General features: G+C 44.7%; 2 protein-coding genes across 12 annotated transcripts in view; one reads left to right on the top strand and one right to left on the bottom strand.

Annotated features, from left to right (window-relative positions):
- The window catches only part of DLG1 (discs large MAGUK scaffold protein 1), a 1,062,265-nt gene that overhangs the window by 490,067 nt on the left and 552,521 nt on the right, over window positions 1-19,677 (top strand). The window lies entirely within an intron of this gene.
- The window catches only part of DRP2 (dystrophin related protein 2), a 44,247-nt gene that overhangs the window by 22,132 nt on the left and 2,438 nt on the right, over window positions 1-19,677 (bottom strand). For 3 of the 5 annotated variants that reach the window (XM_034660379.1, XM_034660388.1, XM_002928563.4), the window contains 6 exons: window positions 9,812-9,988; window positions 5,597-5,760; window positions 3,848-4,004; window positions 2,122-2,242; window positions 595-863; window positions 64-210 (listed from right to left, as the gene is read on the bottom strand). In XM_034660379.1, the coding sequence (XP_034516270.1) occupies window positions 64-210; window positions 595-863; window positions 2,122-2,242; window positions 3,848-4,004; window positions 5,597-5,760; window positions 9,812-9,928 (975 nt within the window). In that variant the 5' untranslated portion in view covers window positions 9,929-9,988. Of the gene's footprint in view, window positions 1-63; window positions 211-594; window positions 864-2,121; window positions 2,243-3,847; window positions 4,005-5,596; window positions 5,761-9,244; window positions 9,266-9,811; window positions 9,989-11,174; window positions 11,384-19,677 lie in introns of those variants that run through there. The other 2 variants (XM_034660383.1, XM_019809278.2) reach the window with 2 other exon arrangements.

Below are 19,677 nucleotides of genomic sequence, written 5' to 3'. Positions count from 1 at the left end.
ATTTCCCCCAAGCCTAGTTATAGCAAAGCTCTTCCCTATAGCTCACTCAAGCTTCTCTTCTACCTGTAGCTGTTTCCACCGGACATTGATCTGCTCCAGGGCTCGGGAATTCTCCATTGACAAGTGTACATCAGAAATGGCGAGTTGATGGGCCAGATCATTCACCAGTTTCACTCCATCTTTCATGGGGGAGAATTCTTCTTTGAATAGCTATAGAACCAGAACCCAAGTTCCACAGCAAACAGAGAGTAGGAAAGAGGAACCATTAGTCATTCTCCTCAATTCCTCCCTCTTCACCCAAAGAGTTTTGTTTCAACAGCACAACCCACGTGCTTGCTATTAGGGGCCATTTGGACTCAGGTGTGGGTGGCCACTGTCCTTATTCTGCTCCTTTCCCACTCTCAGAAAACACCAGGGAAATAGAAGACAGTGGAAGGACTGAGGAGACTCCAGCTAAACCAGCCTCCAAATCCAACACATAAACTGGGAAAGGCTCAGTTGCAAGTCTGGGCCAACAGTGAAGCTTCAGTAGCAGGGACTGGGAGGAGTGTCAGGTCTCAGGTTGGACTGTAGCCAGGTTAGGGGTCTGCATACCTTAAGAGCCTGGATGTGCTCAGGGAGTGAATCAATGAAGAGATCCCCAATGGGCTCCCATGTGGCACGGACTCCCTCAGCCTGGGTCAGAGTATTGCTTAATTCCTCCATTGCCCCTTGGATCTCCAACAGCTGCTCCAGAGTGCGCTCGATGTGGCGGTGCTGGTCCACACAGCGGGCTGTCAGCTTCTCCCATAGTTCACTGGCCACTGTTGCCTGCTTCCACACAAAGCGGCTAAGGTTCTGGATCCGCTGTCTGGGCGAGGTATCTGTAAGAGCAAGTAGGAAGCCAGGTCAGGCCAACCTGGCAGGGGAAGCACAGGGAACGAGAGGGACAAAGATACCTTTGTAAAATGTGCATGTGCATGTGCGTGTGTGTGTGTGTGTGTGTGTGTGTGTGTGCGTGTGTATTTAGCACTATGTGGTTTATCACACGTGTAGGTTCATAGATCTCCCACCACAGTCAGGAGACCATGTTGTTACTTTCCCCTGCTATGAGGACTTCCTCATATTCTTAAAAAATGGGCAAGGTAAACAGTGAGTGAAATATTTTAAGAGGCGCGGTGAGGTAAGTCATCCAGAGTCCTATTCACATGACTCTAGAACGCTATTTTGCATTAGTGTCTGCTGCCCACTTCCAATCAAAGAAGGGAGGCATTTTATGCCCAGGAGAGGTTAGCTTAACTTGCTTAGCTTTTCCACCTAGGCACCTAAATTGTAGGTTTCTTCTTCCTTCCTCAGATTTCCCCTCAGGAGTAGATTCAGACCCCCAAAACTCCAGGCTTGTCCTATCTGAGGCCCACTGGGCAGTAAATTGACAACTAGCCTCCTACTGAGGGGCTGGAAGTAAACTGAGCGAGTCAACAGCTTTAACAAAGGGCTCAATTAACAAAGGGTCCTTCCAGGTTATTCATAGCCAGTCTTGAAAGGCTGGGGACTCTTCCTGGAGAAGAGGGCCTGCTGGGCTACCACTCACACCTCATCACCACGAATTCCATGCTGCTACCTTATTTGAACCTAGACCTAGAGTGGCCTACTCTACTGAGGAGAGGGACCAGAAGTCACCAGGATCAGTAGCAAAGACCCACAGTAAATTTTCTCCTGAAATGTCATCACCCAGATTTTTAGATTTTAGAAAGTTTTTTTTATTGATTAGCACATCACTGCATGTCTATGTTGGAATGAAGCAGTACGTTTTTAAAGGACATACTACCACTTTTATTCACTGAGTCAGCTCAATGCGTTTGAGTCTTTTGTGTTGTTTTCCTTTTTATGTCTTGTTAGAAGGCCACACATGATGCTCCACAGAGCCACATACACCTTTGGACCACACATTGGTCTCCCCTATTCCAGGTTCTGTTCTCTTTGCTTTTTCCTGCAATGTGAATCTTGCTCCTTCCCAACTTTGGACCCCTAAGAGAAAATTATCCTCCTAGATAACAGCTGAGAAAATGAGTTTGGGGAAGGCAGGAAGGTGTTTAGCAGTTCATAGCTAAGAAGAAGGCAAGAGAGAGGAAGACCACCCACCTTTGCTCTCAGAGCGAGGATCCTCTAATTCCTCAAATGGGTGCTGGGACAGGAAGGCCTGAGCTGACTCCAGCACAGAGTAGATATAGGGGCCCCGAGACTTGACATCTTCCATAAAGGCCTATGAAGTTTAGCAACATGGTCAACAGGGAGGTAAAATTGTTCGATTGCTTTAAATTCCATTCTGCAATTGACAACCTTTCTTTTCTTTGGTGCAACTTGATCCTTTAGCATTATCATGTATCTTCTGGCTACCCAGAGAAGGGTGCAGTCCTCCCTATAGGCAGAAGAATGACTCTGAAGCTAGGAGGTCTATTTAGCATGAAATGGGTCTGGATATGCCACAAGGTAGAGAAAAATGTGGACATTTGGGGTTGGGAAACTTGGTTCTCTGGAAGACCCAGAAAGTCCCCCTTTGAGGGGCTTGGAGAAATCAAAACCAGATAGGCAGGATTTATATTATAATTTTTTTTTTAAAGATTTTATTTATTTGACAGAGAGAGCACAAGCAGAGGGAGAGGCAGAGGGAAAGGGAGAAGCAGACTCCCCGCTGAGCAGGGAGTCCGACATGGGGCTCAATCCCAGGACCTTGGGATCATGACCTGAGCCAAAAGCAGATGCTTAACCGACTGAGCCACCCAGGGACCCCTATATTATAATTTTAATTAAATTTTTTATTGAAATATAAAGAAGAGTACACAAATCAAAAGTGTGTAGCTTAGGGGAATTTCCATAAAGTGATTCCATATCTGTAATCAGTACTGAGATCAAGAATCAGAACTCCATCAGCATCCCAGAAGGCACACTCAGTGCCCCCTTCTGGTCACTATCTCATCCTTCTGCCTTAGGTAACCACTGTCCTGACTTGTAATGGCACTGATTAGTTTTGCCCATTTTGAACTTTATATAAATGGTATTATACAGTATGTACCCTTTTTGTTTCTGGCTTTTTTCCACTAAACATACTGTTTTAAGAGTCATCCATGCTGTGCATGGAGTTATAGTTTATTTTCTTGCTGTACTGTATTCCATTCTGTATCCACCTTTTAAACTGAGATATAATTGACATATACGATTGTATAAATTTCAGCTATACACCGTATTGATCTGATACATTTATATTGCAATACGGTTGCCATTGTCGCCTTAGCTACACCTCTGTTGTATCACATAAGTATTTCTACTAGTGCATTCTGTATTCATCTTTAAGAAATATCTGTTGCTAGTTTCTGATTATAAGAGGTAATATACATCACAGGAATCTTAGAAATGTCAGAAAAGTATGAAGAAGAAAATTAAGAAGGACTCGAATTTCATCACCTAGCATTAACCATTATAAACTTTTTGATATAGTTACTTCTTGGGTTTTGTATGTGTGTATACATGTGCACACATCTATATAGATTTTTGTACAATTGAGATCCACCTGTATATGGCTTCATATCCTTTTTTTTTCACTTAACATTATATTATGTTCGTTTTCCCATGACCCCACTGGAAATTGGGGCAGGATTTGAAGGGAGGCCAATTTCTGACGAAAGAACTAGGGAGAAAAGGTTTACTTACTCTGGCGGAGTGTTATCCAAAAATCAGTAAAACTGGATCCAGCCTCCTGTTACTTCAGGCGTCTAAGCAGAGGCTAAGTACTCATCTGTCAGAATCCTGCAAAAAAAATCCCTTCCCAGCTGAGAGGCTACACACCACAGCCTCCATAACTCAAACCTACCGCATGTGTCTCCTTCTCCTGTTGCACCAGGGCCACATCCCCTCGCAAGGGCAGCTGAGCTGACAATTCCTCATCTTTTTGGCTGAGCCAGTCAATAATCTCTTGAAGAGGGAGCTGAAGCTTTCCACTGTGGTCTGAGAAGGCCTCTAGGCGAGCGCTGCACACAAGGCGTAAGACCAGTGATTTTCAATCTTCTTTTTGTTTAAGCGACAAAACACTTTTTCCCCCAAATATTTATGTGAACTTTAATACATAAAACAGATTAAAGGGGAGCTGCTCTGGTTGAAGCGGGAAGAGGCCCGGAGCCCTTCCTCCTACTCAACCACAAAGGTTCCCAAGGCACCTTCACATGGAGTGCAGCACTAAAAACCAATGGGTAGGTCCGTGGGTGGGGAGCATCAGTGTGGACGTCCATTATTTCAGTTGTGTGCCCAGCGGCCCAGCGTCAGGCTGGGAAGAGGAGGAAACTGAGCAAGGGCGTTGGGGGGACAGCTGTCTGGTTGCCCTCTTGCCCTGGAGGAACTCAAATCATGTTAAATTACTCATCAACAGGGGCTTCTCAGAGCCTGCCTTCTGAGCAGAAAATGATACAGTAAGTAGAAAGGGCAAGTCAGGTGACCCGTGGGCACTCATATGTGTGAGGGCACACACAAATATATGCAGCCCAAGGGTCCCAAAGGATGACAGCATCATAGGCTAGAGATTTTACATATGGAGGGAGAAGAATGCACGCACTATAATCATCTCGCTTTACCTTCCTCCACAAATGAAACGTGAGCTGAGGACCAAGTGGTAGGAAGCTGGAGGCCAGCCTAGGTACAGCCATCAAGCCCATTTCCCTTAGCTGACATAATAACTATTCATTGCCTCCCTACCACCTGGGCTAAGCCCTTACCGAAATGATTGCTTCCACTAATGCTCAGAGCAACAACCTTATGAAGTAGAGATTACTATTGCCTAGGGAGGTTAAGTAATTTGCCCAAGGTCACACAGTTAAATCACCGGTAGAGCTATGATTTGAGCACAGGTTTATTTACTTCAGAGCCTGCATTCTTTCAACTTCTTTATGCCGCCTCATTCCAGCCAAAGCCTACCAACAGGCAGGAGTTTGGGCTTTGATAATAGGGAGTGGAGAGGAAAAGTGTGGGGATAGGTTACGTAAAGGGGTAGGGAGAAGAGGGACAACCGATATAGGAATTGACTTCATGCTCTTACTGATTTGCCCTCAGTTTGGGGAGGAATGGGGGAGCTGATAACCAATGGATGGGAGCAGAAGGCGTAAAAGGTTGAGAAAGAGAACAGATAAGATCTACCGAGATGGAGGGCAATTATGAGAGGAAGAGGAGGAGGGAGTAATCATATCCTTCATTTATACATCAGTGCTTTTAAGTTCAGAAAGCACTTTCATATCTTATAAGAATCCTCATAACAACATTGTGAGGTAGTTAGGACAGTTCCTTCACTCGTTTTTTTTTTTTCTTAAAAAAATGAAAGTGAAAATCAGATAACTCAAACCACATATCCAAGGTGACACAGCTACTTAAAACTGAGGCTCAAATCCAAGTCTCCTGACTTCTGACCCAGGGTCCTTTCCAAAGTCCAGAGAAGGAAAGGCAACAGTGGATGATGAGGCTAACAAGAGGGTGACACACAGGCTGAGAGGAGAATGACAAATTGCAGCAGCGAAAGGAGCCCAACACTGTCCCAGCCAATTGTCTAAGGCTCCTGTTTCTATGGGCCAGGCCTTACCGGAGGTTGTGAGACTTCTTTTTGATTTCGTTCCAACACAGATTCATGGCTGGTGGTTCTAGGGGTCCAGCGGCACCAACAGACCCGTTGAAGAGCTTTGGGCTTAGGCAGGAAACCCCAGCACCATCCTGAGGAGGCACAGGGGCGGTAGCAGCAGCTCTAACCTGGACAGAAACACAGACATCCTGCGATCCCCGGAGTGTGCCACACCCTGGTCTGCACCAAGCCAAGGATGGGACAAATGTGAAAAAGGGGAGAGAAAGTCTCGTCCCAGGGTATGTTCGGGGGGGGTGGTAGATAAAGGAAGACTCCGTGGCTCTGTTCATTGCAAGGTCCTCTCTTGGCACAGGTCAGTCACTTTGAACTGCTGACTACTATCATTTTTCTCTTATTACTATAAATTCTACCAAGACTACTTACTGTCCAGATAGGATTCTAGAAGTATTTGCTTTAGTAAGAGCTTCTCAGAATTGCCCAAACACTGGCAACCACAGCATTCAAGGTAAGCTGTAGGCTCATGCTTCAGTGTCCCACAGTATACCCAACCTTCTAGAAAAGAAAGCTGAGGGGCTGCCTCAAAGATTCAGGGAGAGAGAGTAGACCAGCCAGAGAGAGCTATTGGTAATAGATGTCCTACTTCCCAAATGAATCTAGGCCTTGGTGTCCCCCTCTCCCTCCTCCCGCACCTGCATTTTCCGCCAGTCAGGAAGCCTAGAAATCGTCCTAAAGAGCACTGTTCATCTTCCATGGGTTGAGAAAGAGCTAAAGCCACATATTTGATCCTGATCTCCAAAGAACTCTAACCAGACTCAGCAGCTAAGAGGATCAGCCATAGAGCCTGCCAAAGGCTCGCCTTGAGCCCTCAAGCTCAGCACCCATCACTTGCTCGCCCTGCAGGGTATTATAAGGTTTGGGGGAACAAGGGTTGTGCCAAATAGCCTTTAAGAAGTTAGCTACCTCTAGCACAGTGCCAAGAGTTCCCAGTCAGGGGCAGAGGGGGATAAAGGGAAGGAGAGTATGGAGGAGGAAATCTCAGCCTGTGCCACTCAATCCCAGCCTGGGGAAACCCACCTGCCTGCCCACCTATCTACCTGCTTGCCTTTTGTAGAAAGAACATGGTTCTGGTGGTGGCTGAGACTCTTCTAGTGTCCCTTTCCCCCCAAACCATACTTCCTTCCCACACAAGGCTCTCCAGGCAATCTAGAAAACCAATCACCCCATTAAAACCACAGCTCACGGCCACATACTGAAAGAGAAGTGAGGGAACAACCCAGCTCAAGGGCAGGGTTCTGAATTCCATCACCCTGTGTCCCCATGAGCTGACCCTACCTGTGCTGCCTGGGGACTCCATTGCAGGATTCGGCAGCTCCATGATTACCCCTCAGCTGGCATCCAGAATCAGTGCCTGGCGAGCCGCAGGCAGAGTCCCAACAGGCTCTAAGCAGGCTCCCTCAGGGAAGGGCAGCAGAACTGAGCCAGGTCAGGAGGCGGGAGCTGTCACCCTGTTTGTTTACTGACCCCCCAGGAATCTGGAGGGGGCGGCTATGTCAGGGCTCAGCTGGTGAATCAGAGCTTTGTCCCTGGGGAATTCCAGCTTGCTCCCAACTGGGCCCGCCACACCGGGGCCAGGAGGGCCCTTCCAGGCCAGCAAGGATGGCGGGAGTGGGACTGGGTATTCCATAGTGCTGAGGAAGGGCATGTAGAGGGTAGTTTTTCTTGATCTATTTTCCCTTTCCACAGAAGACACGAAGGACTCACTGCCTCCAGCCCCTCCCCCCCACTCCCCTGAGATACAAGAAAGGATCAGACCACTTTGGTGACAAACCTCTGCTAAGCTATTTCCCCAAAGCTTGGCAGGAGGACGGGCTTGGAAATAAGCCTCGTCTTTAACTAAGTCAGTGTGCTCAGAGGCAGTAGGGAATGGGTGTAGCACACCTGGGGACGGAGCCCTGGGAAGGCAGGATCAGGAAGTTGGGACAGCAGAAGATTCATCTAAGCCCACTGTGGAATCAAGGGGGTGCTCTGCCCTGCCTTTGGGAGGCAGAGTGGAGAGGAGGGAGAGTCATTTTCCACCCCAAAGACCTCTCACTGCACTCTAAGGCTAGGGGGAAAGAGATGGGTCTATGGGCAACCCTTGGACCTCTGCAGGGGTGGGAGAGGGCAAAATGGAACCCAGCAGCTCTGTGCAGGGATCCAGTGCGAGGCAGTCTCCTGCGTCCTGCTTGTGCTGCCCTGGACCGCTGGCCTGAGGGCAGGGCCCCTTCTGGAAGTAGCCCCTCTTCTCATTCTCCAGCAGACTTGCCTGGGGGGAAAGGTTAACATTCCCAAGCTAGGTCCCCACCCCTCAGTACTGAGGGAAAACTCTTCTTCGTTTTTACCAAAAAGGGTTCTGTTCCCATCCTCATTTATCTCCCACAGAGTCTTCTGGGTTTTCCACAGTTCCACATTGTTTCCATGCTCAGGCCCACCTACAGGAATAGTTGGAGCAGCTGCCTGACCCTTTCTGGGGGTCTGGGGTGGAGCCATTCTGGATGGATGGGGGATGGCAGGCGATGGCAGGCCAAGAGCAGGGAGTGGCTCTAGCTCTGGGTCACAGCTTTGCTTATGCTGGGATAATTGGGCTCAAGTCAGTCTCACAGAGTGCCCTAGACTGGGAATGCCCCAGAGCTCGAAATGGCTCCTTGTGACCCAGCTACAACCAAGTTTTCCTGTTTCTGAGAGAAGCGCCTACGATGAACTGGGCTCCACCCATATTAAGCCTTCATTCCCTCCAGACTTCTTCATTTCCCAAATCCCCATTTGGCTCCCTTACTATACCCCATCACCCTGTTCTCCCCTCGCAGTTCCCCCTTATATTCACAAGTCCCCCTAGCAGAGCCAGGCACATAATAGGCAAATAATTAATAACAACCTTTTTTGTTCCCTACCATTGGCCTTCTATTTCTGGCTTTTGTAGCCAAGATGTTTGCTTCTCACCCCAATCCCTAGAGGGCTCTCTCCTGATCTTGAAACTTTAAGACAAAGTAAGGGCCATTGGGAAGGAACAGAAGAAACTGAACAGTGGCAGAGGAGAGGGGTTGGTCTCACCATTCTCTATCACAAAATGAAGCTTCAAGTCCCTCTGCCGAGGTGGTGAAGCTTGGAGGAGGGGTGGACGACGTTCAGGGCAAGCGTTTTGGAAGGGCCCAGGCTTCTAAATCCCTTGACCCTATGTCAGTCCCACTCTGGGGAAGGGGTAGGTACAATGGTGGATGCTAAGTTGTCACTGGCTTGAGAATATGTTAGAGGCAGTAATTTCTCTCTGGTTAGATGTGGGAAGACACAGCTCAGGAAGACCAGGCTGTTATGCCTCTCTGGACTTTTCCCTCATTGTCCTCGGCAAAGTGGACTCCCCAGCATCCACATTCTCAGTCCCTGCTGCTATTCTCCCTCCCTTCCTCCTCCCTGTATATTCTACTGCTGTCTGCACCCCCAGCAGTGACTCAACACCACAGCCCATCTGGAAGATATTAGGAGACATAGTACTTTGTCACACCCTCATGGCCTCTGGACCCCAAAACATTGTAGGACAAGCCAAAATATGTTTATGCTTCCCCTTTGTCCTGTTTGTTCCCGTGGACCTCCCTCATTGTCAGGAAAGGGGACTACCTTCTTAGGATTACTGCCTCTCATACATCCTCTGCCCACGCACCAACATGCATAGGCAGGAACACACAGCACCACCATTCCATTCCTAGGGCGGAGAGAGGAAAGGAGAGACAGGTATGAAGGTCAAGGGATCCTTAGTGGGGCTGAACCAGGAGCTGTAAGACTAAAGACTTGAGAAAAAGAGCAAATGGAAGGAGAGAGACTATTCTGTAGGTGCAGAATATGAAGTATGCCGTAAAGAAGCTAAGGCAAAGGAAGGTCCTGCCTTGTCCTAGGTCACACCATCGAAGGGTCACTCTTCTGGGATCTCCCTTGGGAGGTTAACATGGAACTAGACCCCCTCCACCATGGGGGCCCTGCCCAGTCCAACACATTTCTTTGCCCTATGCCCCCTATAAAAGGCTTCATGAGTGATAAGGGATGAGTCAGAAGGAGGTTACAAGCCCTCCAAAGGGTTTCATGTATATAGAGAGTGCCCCAGAGGAAGCATGGACACCTACAGGAACACACACAGATCTTGTGTCCACCCTTTCTCCACAGGACTTTGTCTTGCTATCAGCCCCTTACCTGAGGCTGGGGGCAGGTGCTTCGGAGGCTGCTGCTGTGATGGAACTGGTCAGCTGCCCGCCATTCATGACATCGTGGGAGGGTATAAGGGCATCCCTGCATGACCATAGGTTGCATCAGAACCAAGGCTCATGGGGGGTGAGAATGGGCAGTGCACTGACCGTTGACCATAAGCACCTGGAAAAGTAATAAGGAGAGATTCAGAGTCAAGACCTAGAAAAAGCCTATGAACCCAACACTTACCCAAGGGTGCTTTGACCAGTTATGTAAATAAGTATTCAAAGCTTGCTGGTCTACCCAGTAGTTTTTCCCAGGCTGCCATGTACCACAAAGACTTTATTTAATTATTGACCGAAGAAGTATTTATTGTTTATCTATTGTGCTTTGCGCTGGAGACACCAAGATGATTTGCTGTCTGAGATCTCACAGCCTAGAGAAGAAGGTGGGGGAGCTCGGGGTGAGGGGAGGCAGTCATATAAACTCATAACAATAATAGGAAACAACTAACTCTGAGAATGTGCAAAGATTTCAGAGAGACGGCATTTGAGATGAGTCTCAAAGGACAAGTAGATGTTTGCCTGTGCAGAGAAGGGGAAAAAGGGAGAAGGATGTTCCCAGCAGAGGAACCCACCTTTGCAAAAGTGGATGTTACCAAAAAAAAGCATAGCATGTTCAGAGCAAGCAAGTTCCACTTGGCTAGAATTTAGGAGGCACAGAGATGAAAAAGATATGGTGCCTGCCCCTGAGGAGTTCGCATATAGAAAGAATAGACATGGGAAAAATCAAGCCATAAAGTGCTACTTGCATTAATAATAGAAATATTTATGGGATGGAGTGAAGGCATAGATGAGGTGAATTCTACCTGGTCATGTCAGGAAAAGTCTCCCTAGACGAAATACACTTGGGGTGAGCCATGAAAGAGAAATCAAGATTGTCATTAGGTGGGGGAGATAAGACAAAATAATAAGACAAAATAATATAATAAATATAATAAAAATATTATATATAGTATATAATATATAATATAATATGATATTATTATTATTATTATTATTATTATTATTCCAATCAGGATAAAATGAAATGTATGGTGTGGGAAGCAGTTGACAAGGCTGGCTGTGGCCAGATTGGGTCATGCCTTAAATAATAAGCAGAGAATTCTGGGCTTTATCTTGTAGACAACAGGGAGGCACTGAAGAGTTTAAGCAAGGGAGTGACTCGACCTGATTTGCATTTTAGAAAGAGCCCTCTGGCTGCCTTGTGGAGTGATTCTCCCTGGGGAAGAGCCCATTGAGAAGCTGTTATAATTGGCAAGCAGTTGCACTGAGGAGGGAGCAGAGAGCACGGATTATGAGATACTTACCGAAGAGGTACAAAACATTGAGCTCGGTGATCAATTGGATGTGAAGGGTGAAGGAGGTGGAGAAGTGATAAGTTTCTATTGGGAGCTGGGTGGATAATGTTGCCAACAGCAAGAGGGAAGACAGGAGAAGGAGCAAATTTGGTGTGGTATGGGGTGAGGGCAGTGTTCCATAATAAACTATGCTTGAGACACATTCAGCTTTAGATGAGCTGAGAAAAAGAAGACATGAGTGAAAAAGTTAGATGTACAAATCAGTTGACAGTTTAGTGAATGTACACAAGTGGGATGAGAATGCGTAACAAAGACAAAGTTTGCAAATGGTAAAAGCAATATCTTTTAGTGTTGGGCATGCTAACCCTGATCCAAAGAGTAGGGAGAGAGCATCTTTGATTCCTGATGTTGATGATTAAAGAGCCACCATTTTTAGTCTCTATTTCAGTGATTCCCAACATTTTAGGTATAAGGGCCCCTTAAGATTAAAAAAAAGAATCTCACTTCACCCACTCATACCTACAATAGTAGCTGTACTTTTAGTACTTGCAGAGTGAGAAAAAACACATACATTTGAAAATCTGTGGACTTCTTGCATTGAGTGCCCTTCCCTCTTCCTCAGGGTTCCTTGGTCCAAGACTGCGGACTGTTACAGATCATAAAGATGCAAGAGTTTATGGTGGGAATGACATTGTATTGTACTCTAAGTCTCAAGAGATTACACAGCTACATAGCTCCTCATGCCCAAAGAGATTCTCCAAAGAATGGTTGAAAAGATGGCTCCCCTCTTATCTGACACCAACATAAAATAATTAGTAACTCAGATAAAAAACAAAGTATTAATCTAGATGTGTTATAAACATGAAGGCTACAAAAGTCTTGCCTTCAGACCTCTTTTTATATTAACATTTTTATTTTTGCTGATTACACAAGTAATGCATGTTCTTTATAGAAAAACTGGAAAACCCAAAAAATCATAAGGATAAACATTAAAATAACCTATCATACTACCACCCAAAAATAGCTACTACTAACAGGTGTGAAGCCCTTCAGTAGTTTTTCTATGAAAAAAATACATCCATATATCTCCAGTTGTCATCCTATGATATATATCGTTTTGTACTGTGCTTTCTTCATTTGCCATGTATATCACGATCATTTAAGAATGTCACTAACTATTCCTCTTAAACGTGATTTCTAATGGCTGCAAAGGTGGTAGAGCCCTATGGTTGAGGCTATGGGCTTTGGTATCATAGAGACCCAGAATCACATGCACACTAGTCATCCTACTAGCAGTGCGGCCTGGAGTGCATTAACCTCTCTAAGCTTCAGTGTTCTCATCTGCAAAACAGAGATGACCATGACACTGCCTTCATAGAATTATTCTAATTATTAAAATTAATAATGTATTTAAATAACTTAGCACAGTGTCTGGCAATAGTATACTGCTCAATAAATGTTAGCTGTAATCATCGTTGTATACTATTCAGGTGAATGGATATACCATAATTTTAACGAGTAGACATAAGTCTCACTGCAATGAACAGCCTTGTGCATATCTGTGATTCTTTTCTTATGATAATTTCTTAGAAGGGAGAATTCCTGGACTGAAGGGTATGAACCAATTTCAGGCTTGTGATGCAAACTTCTAAACTGCCCTAGAAAAAAATAGTTAGATCACTTTATACTAACACCAGCAATGTATGAGAGTGCCAGTTTCCCAGCACACTCGCCAACAGTGAGTATTCTTATTTTTAAAATATCTTTGCATAAGAGAAGATGTCATCTTGAGGAGTTCTCTGTATTTCCTTAATTTCTAAAGATGCTTAACCTTTTCCCTACAGTTTTAGTGACAAGTTGTGTTTCTTCTTTCATGAACTATCTCTGTCTCTTTTGAGGTTCCCCTCTCTACAAATTAACTTCCTTCCTTCTTATTCCTCTACTGGTCTGATGTCAGCTTGATGCTTCACCAAGAAAAAAAAAAGAAAAAGAAAAAAAAGAAAGAAAGAAAACAAATACAGGAATCAGAGAATTGAGATCTTCTAATCCCAGCGCAGGCAGAGAAGGAATAAAATCCTTCTGGTCCTATCTTGACTATCCTCTGCTGTTTTCAGACTTTGCCACTGATTGTGACGTCAAGTCACTTCACCTCTCTAGACCTTGGTTTGCTAACCCGTAAAACATTAATGTGTAAGAGTTGTCAAACATTAAAATCCTAGCATCCCTGTGTTTGTACAGCATGTTTTGTAGCCTGCTGTATTGTCTTTCTTGATCCTCAGTGCAACCTGGTAAGGTTGGCCCAGCCAGAATGATGATCCTATTTGACAGATGAAGATGCTGAGACACAAGTGAGCCTGGGCCTCCTGACTCCTGGCCAGTGCTCTTTGTTCTACAAAAAGATTCTTCCTTCTGCCTCTCTATTTATCTCCATGATGTCCCACATTACCACCTGTACATACAGATTCTCTTCCTATTCCTCCTTTTAATTTGCAGAGGCTGGGTGGAATTGGAGATGAATCTTAGTCCCCAGATGGCCAAGTGTAGGAAAGAAGATACATTTTTAAAAAGTATAACTTAAGGGAAAAAATGATTCATACCTTACGTGGGACGCAGAAACCATGCCATGAGAGGTCGCAGAGGAGGAAGTGTTCGCCTTAAGTTGGAGGGATTTAGGATGTATTTATGGAAGAGATCCTTTTGCTAAGGTGAGAGAGAAGATTTGTACACACGGAGTAGTGTGAAGGAAGCTTTGGGGGTGGAGCTAACTCTTCTGTCCTCTCTCCTAGGGATCCTGCTAGATACCAAGCTGTGGCTCTTTGCTACTAGGAATGCTCTTTCTGGTTTTCAAAGCTACACACAGGCCCTTCCGGAAAGATTTGGGGGGTTGGGGGGAGACGTTATTTCTCTTGGGCAGAGATAAAAGCTTTAAAAACATTTGGGAAATACCAGGATTCTAACATGAAAGCAAAATTATTGGCTATTGGAGGACAAGGTCTATATCTGATGTTTATTTCTATCCCACGTATTTTTTTAAGACTGTGCCAAGTACACAGCAGGCACTCGTTGAATGTTTCCTGACTTGGTTTATGGACTTGAACTCCAACTAGGTCAGTGTACAGGTCCTCAACTTTGTAGGTACAAATCCCAGAAGGCACAAAGAAAAACACTTCGGATACACGTATTTATTTGCATTTGTGTAAAGTGATGTATACAGAATGTTAGCATTTGAAGAAAGCCTTGAAATGGAAAAAAAATGCAAACAACCTAGATTTCCACCACTTGGGGGATAGTTAAATAAGTACTGGTATATCCATACAACAGAATTCTATACAGCGGTTAAAAACATAATGAGGAACACTTTATATGACAATATGGAATAACCTCTTAGGACGTAACTTTAAGTAAAAAGAAGAGAAGAAAAAACAAAGTAGTTAGTTTACATTTGTGTAAAACCAAAAGGAAAGTATGTGCTTATAGATGCAAAAAAATTACACAGGATAAAATAAAAGCATACAAAAGAATCTGTTAATATTGATTGCCTTTGGAGAAAGAAGCCAAGTGGCTACCAGACAGAAGTGGAAGAATTCCTTCCATTCTTTTGGAATTTTCTCTTTATAAAACTGAGAAATATAATGCACTTACAAAGAGTGCATAAAGCAGATGTGTAAAATATACTGAAATATCATAAAGCAAATTTCCATATAGTCACTGCGTGGGTTGAAAAATAGAATAATTACCCACACCCACAAAAGCCCTGTGCCACCAACAAGAGATGTAGTTTTTACTGCATATCCTTTTGTACCCTGTCAATATATTAGCTATTTAACGGCCACTTCCTCCCTCCCTTACCACTCCTCACCAAAATGCCACGGACGTCTTCAGCTGTTTTCTGTAAAGATTAGGGTAGAGGCTTTTCCACAACCAAATAAACAATAAATTTATTTGTTGGAAAATTTATTTGGTTAAAATTTACTGTATTCCATGTATTACATAATTAATCAGTCTATATAATCAAGTCATTTAATCTTCACGACAACCCCATGAAGTGGTTGCTTTTGTCTTCATTGTGCAGATAAGAACACGCAGGAACAGAAGCAGTAAGTAACTGGTTCAAAGCGATATTGTGAATTATGGGGTGAGATGCTGGGATTTGTATCCGGGACAGATGGGTCCCAGAACACAAGTTCTTCACCGTTACACTATTCTGCCTCTGGAACTTCTAGAACCCAGGCCCTGAGGCATCGTGGTCACTGACCCCTAGCAAGCAGAGCCTTTTTTTTTTTTTTTTTGGCTATGGGTCACCAGGTGGGAGCCCGAGCACTTGAATCAGTCATGCCGCACCCAGGCGAAGCCACAATTAAGAGGATGCAGTGTGTCTGGGCTCTGGGGGATCACCCAGCTGGCAAACTCTACAGAACATTTCGATTTCTTTCCTAGGACATCTGAGAAGTAAAATTCTGGTCAGCTCTCCTAGTCTGACCTCTGAGCTCCTCCTGTGCTTTAGAATTCAGTAGATTTTTTTTTTATGAACAAATAGTCTTTCTACCTAGAAACTAGAGAAGTCTAGGCACCTATCCTACAGAAATTCTTGCAGAAATGGATGAGGATATCTGCTGCAGTATTGTTTGCAATCGCAAAACTCTGCAATCAACTCAAGTGGTCATTAACAGGGGACCACTTAAAGGGGCCATTGTCACAGGCGGCCCAGCGGGACATTTAGGGCTGTGGGCTCTGAGCCAGGACACCCAGGTTTGCACCCTGGCTCCACTACTTATCAGCACAGGTTTGGACGAGCCCCTGACCTTACTGCGCATCAGTCCCTGCATCTGTATAACGAATAATGAAAATACCTCATAGCCTGGTTGCAAGGAGTTCATTCATGGTTTCTGACATCTAGTAAGTACTCAGATCTTACCTATTATTATAGCCACTCATGAAATGAAATATTAATGTAGCTGTTAAAAAGACGTAGATTGGGCACCTGGGCTGCTCAGTCAGTTAAGCGTCTGCCTTCGGCTCAGGTCATGATCCCAGCGTTCTGGGATCGAGCCCCACATCGGGCTCCCTGCTCAGGGGGGAGTCTGCTTCTCCCTCTGCCTCTGCCTCTCCCTCTGCTTGTGCTCTCTCTCTGTCTCTGTCTCTCTCTCTCAAATGAATAAATAAAATCTTTTTAAAAAGAGGTAGATCTATATACACTGATGTGAACAGATATCAAAGGTATATATTTTAGCTAAAAGGAAACAAGTTCAGAATTATATGTCTGAGAGAACACCAATTATGTAAAAAGCTTTTGGAAAAAATATCTACATGCATATATGCATCAAAAAAAGCCTGCAAGGAGACACAAAACTGCTCAGCAACATTATTTCTGGAGAGTTGTGTGAGGGAGATTCTCCCTTTGACTTTATACACTCTGCATATGTGTGCCTATATACATATATACAAACATTTATATGGGTGTATTTTATACCAACTATTTATTATTCTTGGAAGGAAAATAAATAGAGAAGACTTTTAAATCATGAGAGGCTTGGCAAAGAACAAGGCAGTGGGGAGAAGACCCCCTTCCCATGTGTTATAGATTCCTCTCTCCGATCCAAGGTGACACTGAATGATGGCACCCTCTCTCACAGCATTGCCTTTCTACCTGACAGCATGGCACTAAGAGAGAAGACACACATCTCATTGGTGCTGAACCTTGTTATGTGATCCTAAAATAATTCTTGCAATGTAGCCAGAACCTGAGGGTCTGCTTTAGATGCTCTCACTTAATGAATAAATCAGGGAGACTCGGATTGTCAAACTGGAAGGGACCTTGGAGATTATCTAAGACAAACCACCTCATTTATTTTTTTTTTAAGATTTTGTTTCTTTATTTGACAGAGCGATAGAGAGAGCCAGAAAGCACAAGTGGAGGGAATGGCAGAGGGAGAGGGAGAAAGCAGGCTCCCTGCTGAGCAGGGAGCCAGATGCAGGGCTCCATCCCAGGACCCTGGGATCATGACCTGAGCCGAAGGCAGACGCTTAACCAGCTGAGTCACCCAGGCATCCTCAACTCCCTCATTTACAAACAGAAAGAATGAAACGTGTTCCTGAGAAGTTAGTTGTCAAGCAATTCCAAGAAATGACGTTTATTCTCCAGTGAAAAGAATCAGAGATGCATCCCTATGGGGAGCATTTTATTCTAAGGGCAATCAATGCAAAACATCTTCAGCCTTTATACACTGCTGGTGGGAGTATTTTGGACAGCGATTTGACAATATCTCTCAAAGGTGAAGATTCTCATACCCTGTGATAGGATGATTCCTTTCTAGATACATACCCCAAAGCAACAGTCACATAAGAATATCTATAAAAGTGGGGTGCCTGGGTGGCTCAGTTGGTGAAGTGTCTGCCTTTGGCTCAGGTCATGATCCCGGGGTCCTGGGATCGAGCCCTGCATCGGGATCCCTGCTCAGCAGGGAGCCTGCTTCTCCCTCTGCCTGCCTCTCCCTCTGCTTGTGCTCTCTCTCCGTCTCTCTCTCTCTGACAAATAAATAAATAAAATCTTTTTTTAAAGAAGAATATCTGTAAAAGAATGATCCTAATAGCCCTAACTGTGAGCCAAAAACTGGGAACAGCCTAAATGCCCATAAACAGCAGAATGGATAAATAAGCCGTGGCATATTCATGAAATGGAATGCTATACACTGTGAAAAAAATAAGTGACCTAGAGTCACATGTCACAACATGGATGATTCACAAATATAACGTTGAATTTTTAAAAGTTGGACAAGAATACACCCCATTGATATCAATTTTTAAACCATGCAAAGAAGTGGTATATGCTGTTTAAAGACACATAGTGTGTAGTAAAAGTACAAATAAATGCATGAGAATCATAAACACCAAGTCCAGGAGACCGGTTAGTTCTGAGGGAGACAGATCAGTGGTGCGGAGAAGAGGGAGTTTTAATCCTAGAAGGGTAGACAGAGGGTTTCAATTCTACTGGTGTTTTTTCTTAAGCTGGGTGGTGGGTATTCTGATTCCCATTATGTTATTCTTTGTACCTTTTTGAGCATAGGAACAATGTTCACAGCACATTGGTTGAAAGAAGGCAACAGATCTCATGCTGACGAGAATCCACACTTTTTGACGAGAATCCACACTTTTTGGATGTAACCAAATACTAAAAGAAACGTGTAAGATACAAATGCTGCCTTCTTAACGACAGGGTTATTCCTTAACCCTGTTTCCTTTTCCTGGGACCAGCCTCACAGGAGGGCGCCTGCTGGAGAAGCGGCAGTAGACTGAGAATCAGGAGATGAGGGCTCCACTCTCTCAGACACTCATCAGCTTTGGAAAGGAGAACAATCTGATTACTCTCTCAATTTTTCTCACATTTAAAAGTGCAGAATTGAACTAGATTACCTGATAAGTTTTTTCCATGTGACAATTTCTCCCAGCGTTTTGTTTTGTTTTGTCGTTTTGAGCAGCAATTCCCACAACTGTGTCTGCAAGATGCTAAAGTGTTTTCCATGTAGAAAAGTGTTCCCTGGTCAAATCTGTTTGGGATCTACTGGGTTAAATGAAATTAAAAGGACTTGTTTGTGGCAGTCCTGCTCAGAGCCTTTTAATATGCTTATATACATTGTGACTCTCTGAGAGGAGAATTCTGTTTTGAAGCATCTTCAAAAAAAAGTATTGGGCCACAGAATGCACCCCCACACTACCACCACCACCACTCCTTATTTTAAAACAGAATCTATTAACATTCTCTCGGAACAGTGCTCTGTGAGGCATCAGTCTGGTAAATGCTGTCCTAGAAGGGATTCGTCTCACTTGCTATTTTAGTTGCGGACGTGTGTTCAGAATCCCTTAGAAGGGAGGAATGTCGTCTCATGCTACAGCTCATAGAGTGGGTTCCTTCTGAGCGTCCCTGGCAAGTTGAGAAGGATATCTGCTTGGGCTTCATGAGTGAGAGCCCCTCCTATCTGGCACTGTGGAAGACTGAACACCAGAAACTTCTGGGTGTCTATACTTAGAAGTGCTGCATCCCAGATACGCTCTCTAATTCTGGCTCTTGGGCCTTTGTTAAGTTTGCTCTTCAAGCCATACTTCCTCCTCTGGGTGGTTTTGGAACTGAAGGGTGCTCTGGCTCAGAGCTCCAGAGAGACTTGGCAAGAGAGTGCTATGCCCAGGGGAACAACTTTCCATGTGTCTTCTTCCCCCCAGCGAGAGTTTGCAGGAGGCAGGACTGCAGGGAAGAGGCGGACCCACGCAGGAAAAGAGGGGCTCCGTCTTCTTTCAGGGACAGGATACTTATCACTTTCACTCGCAGCACCTCCTTTTCAGGGAGGGTTTCCTGAGAAGGCTCCCAAGTTCTCTGGAACCATCTCCCCACCCAAATTCCAGAAGGGAAAAAAAACTTCTCCCAAGGTTCGTGGTTCCCACAGGGCCTTTTAAAAGGTGATTTACCTGAGGGCCTCTAATCTAGAAATAAGGATTCCTTTGGAAAAGTCAGGAACTCAGG

Source organism: Ailuropoda melanoleuca, chromosome 1 (assembly GCF_002007445.2).
Source record: "Ailuropoda melanoleuca isolate Jingjing chromosome 1, ASM200744v2, whole genome shotgun sequence".
NCBI classification, from domain to species: domain Eukaryota; kingdom Metazoa; phylum Chordata; class Mammalia; order Carnivora; family Ursidae; genus Ailuropoda; species Ailuropoda melanoleuca.
The sequence above is the reverse complement of the archived record's forward strand: the minus strand, read 5'-3'. Positions and strand labels throughout refer to the sequence as shown.